Source organism: Aplidium turbinatum, chromosome 2 (assembly GCF_918807975.1).
Source record: "Aplidium turbinatum chromosome 2, kaAplTurb1.1, whole genome shotgun sequence".
Classification (NCBI taxonomy): Eukaryota; Metazoa; Chordata; class Ascidiacea; order Aplousobranchia; family Polyclinidae; genus Aplidium; species Aplidium turbinatum.
Window position 1 is genome coordinate 19717842 of NC_137473.1, and position 7035 is coordinate 19724876.

General features: G+C 39.2%; 1 protein-coding gene across 1 annotated transcript; it reads right to left on the reverse strand.

Annotated features, from left to right (window-relative positions):
• Positions 1–2408: 2408 nt before the first annotated feature.
• On the reverse strand, positions 2409–6753 carry LOC145764970 (uncharacterized). The gene is made up of 3 exons (XM_082576687.1): positions 6049–6753; positions 4577–4870; positions 2409–4415 (listed from the first exon to the last, which is right to left on the reverse strand). The coding sequence occupies exons 1-3, from the start codon at positions 6094–6096 to the stop codon at positions 2979–2981; spliced, it is 1779 nt and encodes a 592-aa protein (XP_082432813.1). The 5' UTR covers positions 6097–6753; the 3' UTR covers positions 2409–2978.
• Positions 6754–7035: the final 282 nt, after the last annotated feature.

Here is a 7035-nt window from a genome sequence, read left to right on the forward strand (position 1 = left end):
TGTACGCCTTCCGACGTACACCTGACCCACGCTGCAGCCGACGGCAATGTCTGTTTCCGGTTGTCTACTCTACTTATGACTTAAATTTGGTACTACCCATTACTTGAAATCGATCACTGGGTAGAGGCAATTATCGTAAAGTTTCTTGCCCAGAGAAACAACAGCAAGTGCGGGTGGCTGGAGTCGAACATGCAGGCTCTCGACTGCGAGCCCAACGCGCTAACCACTGATTTAGCCTATTGCTTCTGAGAGAAAATTGTAAGTAAATTCTAACTAGCTATTTCGTGATTGAGAGAACTGGCATCTTTTGTACTGAACTTAGCCAGAACAATTCGCTAAGTTTGAGTCAGAGGCGCAGAAGCTGACTCAAGTGCCGGATTACCGACCAACAAGCACAAGAAGAATTGTCCGAAATCGAAGGCGCGATGAGAATGTAGGCAGTGGCAGTTAAGTTCCAGATGCAATGGATAATAATCAATCATCTAATTCTAAACAAAGACAGATTCCGGATGGAAGTTTTCCTTGCAGTATTAGACAGCCTACAATCTGTGCTGGAGCAACGTCGCAAGGCATACACCCAATTTAACACACGGTTTATTTTTTTGCGAAATCTGCTTGACCTAACCCCTGCGCAGATCCAAGAAAGTGCTGACAGACTTTTAGAAGCATATTCCCAGGATTTGGAAGACGGATGAAAGATGAACTACTTCAGTTTTCAGAATTCGTAAAGCACATTGCTATTGATTGCTCCTCTCCAGAATTCAACTATTTCATTTTGATTAAAGAAAACAATATTGACACCACGTTTCCTAACATTGACAATTTGTTGCGCATTATCTATGTATGATGGTAACTAATTGTAGCCTACTGGAATGAGATCATTTTCAAAATTGAAGTTGATTAAAAACTATCTGCGAAACACGATGGGGCAAGAGCGGCAACACATGTAACTCTTTTGAATATTGAAAATGACATTCTGAAGTGACTGAACTCATCTGAAATAATTGTCAAATTTGCAGAGATCAAAATGCGTCGAAAAGACATTTGAATGATATTGTTGAAGTTTTATATTTCTCTTTGCAAACAGAACATTAGACTTTTGTTATTTTTGTTGTTGTAGAATGTAGATCAAATCTATAAATATTCAATTACCTACTAAATATGAGTGAGGCCCTAGTTAGGGGCATGCATAGTTGGGGATTAAAGGAGCGAAAAGTTTTTGGTGTGTGAAAAAAACTAATAAAATGATGCAATATTTCAAAATTAACACTGTTCACTCAAATAGCTTAGTTAATTAATAATAATTAAATTGATAAATTTCAATGTAAATCGAGACAGGTTACGAAGTGAAAACGTTATCTGTGAAGGTATAGGAACTCCTCAGGTAAAATTTCCGAAGTTCTAGCCTTCTGAACGGCTCAAGAAATAGCCTAAATTATTGAAATCTTTCTGTGTTTGTGACTAAAAAAATTTGAAATGGTAGGCCAACTTAAATTTTAAACAAAACTTCTACCCCATTCCAATTTTAATTTGATGAATTTGGTTACACACAAAGTATTCATCTTGATAAAAAAAATATTGCATCTAAAAATCCCTAAAAAGTGACCAAAACAAGATTATATTATTTGTCAAAAGTTTTCTGGGGAGCAAGCCCGCCACACCCCCTTTCCGTTTCATATATTTGGACATTAACTTTTCCATTGCATTGTTCATTTATGTTATAAATTTTACTTTGCTAAAACTCTGGTTCTTTTCCAACTTTTTCCAGAGCCCCCTTTACATTATCGACATAGCCTATTAACTATTTTTTCTATAAAATTTTAAAATTTGTACAGGCCTACTCTTTGCTAAACTAATGAATGTAAATTTCGTCCCTACCTTGAAAGAGTTTGCCGCCCTAAACTCTTTCAAGTCCTATTTTTAAGTGCAATCACTAAACAGTAGGGGCCCACTATTGGATTTCGGGGTGGCCGAGATAGTGCTCACACGGTCGTGGGCAAGATCACCGGTTTCGGTGATCTCGAAGATCAAACTACTTTATAACAATCTGATCAAACGTTTTTTAACTTACTTTTTCTCATATTTTACTGCTTCCCAAAAGCAATAAAAATCTTTTATATCATTACGAGTTGGCAATAACAAAAAAAATCTTATAAAATTTCAGCGAAGACAGTAGCGCTGGTAAAAATAAGAAAAAATGTGATAAATCAGGCCACACCTCCAGGGATCCAGTAGAAAAATAATCCGCCTACCGCCCACCTTGTCTATGGTGGCGACCATGGAATGTTTGCTGTATCAGAAATTAGCGAAACCACACCTCTCGGGATCAACCAATCAGACCGCATCTTGAATGCCGCTCCTGTTGTTACGTAAGTTCAGACAACGCCAGAACACAGAAACAATAAACTTCAATCAATATATTGTATTTGTTTAAAAAAATGATAGAGGTATTTCATATACGCGATTTTGACGTTGAAAAAACGTTACGATGACGCGGCAGCTGGAAAGAAGAGCAGCTTGTTTATCATCATCATCAAAACATTTAAAAAAAAAAATCAATACATTCATAAATCACAAGAGCCGTTGACAACAATAAAAAGACTTGAACAAATTATTTTTATTTCTTAGAAACAAATAAAGACATTAACATTTAAGAAAATTTGTCTTTTACTGCTTTGAAAGTGCCCAATCAGTAATATATTGCTTTGACGTTTACAGAAGTTCAATTACCGGAAACATAAAAATAACTGCTGACCAGGTTACTTGCATCGGCATGCCACGAGTAGCCGACAAAGCATAAGCAGCTGGCAAAATTACCCCTTTTTACATTAATTCAAGCTTTGCATAGATTGAACAAATGTCAAAAAGAGCAATTTTTTAAGCCACGTTGCAACGAGAGTTTCTATTATTTTTGCACAGACATTCGTTGAATGTAGTTCTGAATACAATGGCATCAACCTACAAGCAACGACACTGCGTTAAGTTGAGTTTGGAATCGCCATCACGATAGGGGCAAATGTATTTGTTCTTGGGATGCCAACATATTGAAACGTTGAACCAGCAAGTTTCGATTCGATTTTAGGAGCAATTTTTACTTGATTTCTGACTTCATTGATCATATAGCTTTGCCCACCCGTGGGAGAAGTAGCTACAGAGATTTGCTTGTCATTTTGCAGGCACGGAGCAATATTACGTAGACTTGTAGACGTAAATTTGTTAATTTCCTTCTGCCAATTCGGGATCTTTCGATTTCCATTGTGACGTTTCATGTGCTTTGTGAGGTGATCGCTTCTCATGAACCTGCGTTCGCACACAGGGCAAGCAAACCTTTTTTCTCCTGTGTGTGTGCGCCTATGACGCGATAATTCGTCTGACCGAGCGAAACACTTGCCGCATCCCTCCCACTTGCACTCGAATGGTTTCTCGCCGGTGTGTGTGCGCAGGTGCGCCTTCAAGTGGCTGCTTTTGAAGTAAGTCTTTCCGCAGTTTTCATAATGGCAAACGTGCGAACGCCTCCTACCGGCATCAATGGAAGATTTTTCAGGAGAAGCGCCAACAGTGGGAAGATTTAAAGATAAAAGAAGTGGCAATTTTCTTGGGGAAGCTATTTTGGTTTGAGGATTTTCCTGACCAATTTTCGGGCTGAGAGGCGGAGAAATCGTCAGAGGTTCAACTTTGTTCTTTCTTGTTCCATCATTTGATGATGCTTTCAATGAAGAAGGATTAACCATTACTAACATGGCACTTTGTGCTTGCTGTATTGCTTGGACATCACCTAAAATCATTATGGGCATGGTCTGGATATTTTTGTTGCCAGGGATTGGAAGGAAATGTGAATTTTGATTGGCAACCATTCTCACCGGTTGAATATGCGATGCTTGCAATACAGCAGGCTTGGAAATAGTCGGTAACGAATGATTAGTGATAGATTTTGACTGAGGTAAAGATGGCAAAACTGTCTTTTTAAAAATGTCTTCTTGGCAAATCGAAATTTCATTTCCCTTAACGATAAATTGGGATGGTTTTGACAAAATTTCTGGCAAATCTTGTGAGTGTACATCTAATGAGCTGTTAGACATTTCATCGTGGGTTGGGGAGGCGGCCGGAGTAAGATAGATTGGCGTGTTCAAGACGGGGCTTTTCGCATTAGAGCGAGCAACGTCAGAATTGATAGGAGAGTGCGATTGACTGACAGAAAAGTTCGGAGTGCGCAACAAACTCTGTGACTGTTTGACCGAAGATGCGTCAGAGTCGTGTCTGAATCGTTTGTTCTCGCTCTGTGGGTCGTGCGAGTCGGTAACCAAGGTCAGGGCACGTTTATTGCATATCGTAGTCTTTGGTCGAGCGTTGGTGAGGTGCGTCACAGCTTGTTGTGTGTCAACAGTTGGTGGAGGAGTGTAAGGGGGTGTCACCACCTGAACACACAGAAAAAGAACTGCCGTAAGTCAACTGCCGTCAAAGAAACTTTGTTATATGTTGTTGTAACTAATTGACAAAATGTGTAGTTGAACATAAATAAAACTCTCTAGTTAGTAAACATAAAATAAGTACTAACACTAACTAAATTTCGACTTACCATGGACTTTCTTTCTTTATCAGAAGTGGCACTTTGCTTTGCATTAGCTTCATCATCAAACTGGTTCTTTCTATGTTGTTTTGAGCGAAGTCGAGGAGGTAAAATAGGTTTTCTTTGTCTACCAGTCGTAGCACTGCATAGTTGGTGCATGGATAACAACGCGTCCGCAGCCTCACAATCGCTGCAACCTCCACACGAAGAGCTGCTATGTCGAGATCTGGATTCCTCGTCAGATTTGTCGCCATGATGACACTGACGAATTAATTCCATACTTGGAAATGGACGAAATTGAGTCTAAAATGAAACAAAAAAGGGAATTCATGATTATGAAACTACAAACTTCAGTAAATACTATTACAGTACATGAACTGTTTTGGTAATCACGACATATTTTTGTGGTTGGCCACTCAGAGCACATACTGGCCACTCAGAGCAGTTGCTAAAAACACGCGCACACCATGCATCTGCTGCGTGATAATATCACAGACGTCTGAGAAAGCTATCAGATGGAACCCACAATGCTCTTTCAAATAATAAAGAAACTAAAGAAAAAGAGGAAGGGAGGGGGGCGTTGTCGTTTCGATTTGTTGCGACACGTTACGCAAGTTCATATTACCATCTGATTGGTCAACACACTCTGTAGAAAGTTGAATAAGTTAAATAATAGTGGAAAGTTGAATAAAGTTAAATTCTTAAAAAGTTGACAAATTTAGACCTTTTTTTCAACATGGTAAATGGTAATGTAGGTAAAAGTTGAATAAGGCTGTTCGCTCAAATTACGGTACCTTTCACTAAACACAAAATTGAACATAATATCCAACGTATTACTTCATAAGCGTTCATTTCGGAAGATCAATCGCAAACATATACTGTAGTCCGGAAGAAAGCTCATACGACGAAGAATTGCATAACTATTAATAACGATTCCTTTGTAAATCCATTCACGTGAAACACTCCAGTCACTAGACCAGGGTCTGGTCTTAACTTTTACAACATTGCATGACTTCAAGTGTACGTTTTGCTCTGACTGGTCGCTATTTGATTACACATTATGAGTTAGGCTACAACCATTATCGTTTCTCGGTATGTGCTTGAGCAACGCACATACTGAGAACAGCTTTCGATTCAACGGCATCTACAGGATGAAAAAATAGACAGGTACAACACTTCAGCAAGGGAAAACATCACTCCTTCAGTTCCAGTGACTTTTTTCCGTCAACAGCCAGCTACAAATAGGGCAATGTAAATCTGTCAACATTAAGCATCAATAGATGCTTTCTCAGTCCTCCTAACATTCCCACAATCAATCCTCGAACACGAGAAATAATCGACATGAAACTGAATAAGACAAGGTATCGCAGATTAACACCGAAACCTCAAACAACAACGAATAAAAATCACTAGCGTTTTAGACCTCCATGTTATGAAGCAGAAACATTATCGGACATTATTTTAGATATGAGAAAACTTACCTCAAAGCCGTCATTGGAATTTGTTGGTGAACTTGGTAACGATCTCATTTTGCGATAAATATAATCCAACACTAAAACGTAGGATTTTCTAGGCACAAAAATTCTTGCTTATTTGCTGCACTGTAAAAATTTATTCAACCTTTCTTCAGAGTAGTCAATTTTCAATTGATTATGATCGTGCAGAGACCAGAGAGGTAAACAGCGATGAACAACAACATTGTGGTTTGGGTGGAGATCTCGCCAACCAATCACAGACCATGATGTTCAGGGTCGAATGCAGAAAGGTAGCTCAAAACTAGTTTTAAGCAAGCCGGGCTTAAATAGTGGCTTGAGCCGAGTTTTGCGCTGCAGAAACTATTCTTACTTTAAGCTTAGCTTAAAACTCGTTTCATTTCAGGTTTTGAGCCACCAATTTAAGTCGCCAAAAATGGCGACTTAACAGCGGCAGATCTTGACTTAAGCATTTTTGCAAACTGGATTTCAAAGGATTCCGGTGAAGTTGTGTGTTCGGTGGAAGTTCCTGGCCATGATGCGAAAATATTTGTAATGCGTAATTCTGCATCAACAATGCACTGGGTATTTATTGAGAAATAGCCTTTCCTGTTCCAGAAAATTTCAGCGTTTTCACCAATTGCATCTATCACACAAGGAAAATAGGCAATACCATAAGGGAACGTTCAAATATTACGTAACGCCTTCGAGGGGGAGGGGGGTTTATGCAAAGCGTTACGTTAGCGTCACATCGGGGGGGAGGGAGTTCAAGCAAAACGTTACGTAACGCTTTCGAGTACGGAATGGTAGTTTTTTGTGCTGAATTCGTAGTGAAAAAGCGTTACATGGGGGAGGGGGGAGATTGAAAAAAGCGTTACGTTGGCGTTACATGGGGGAGGGGGGGGTCAAAAATTCGGAAAAAAAGCGTTACGTAATATTTGAACGTTCCCTAAAACTTCTGTTTGGTATTTAGAATTTCTGCTGGCGATGATGGAA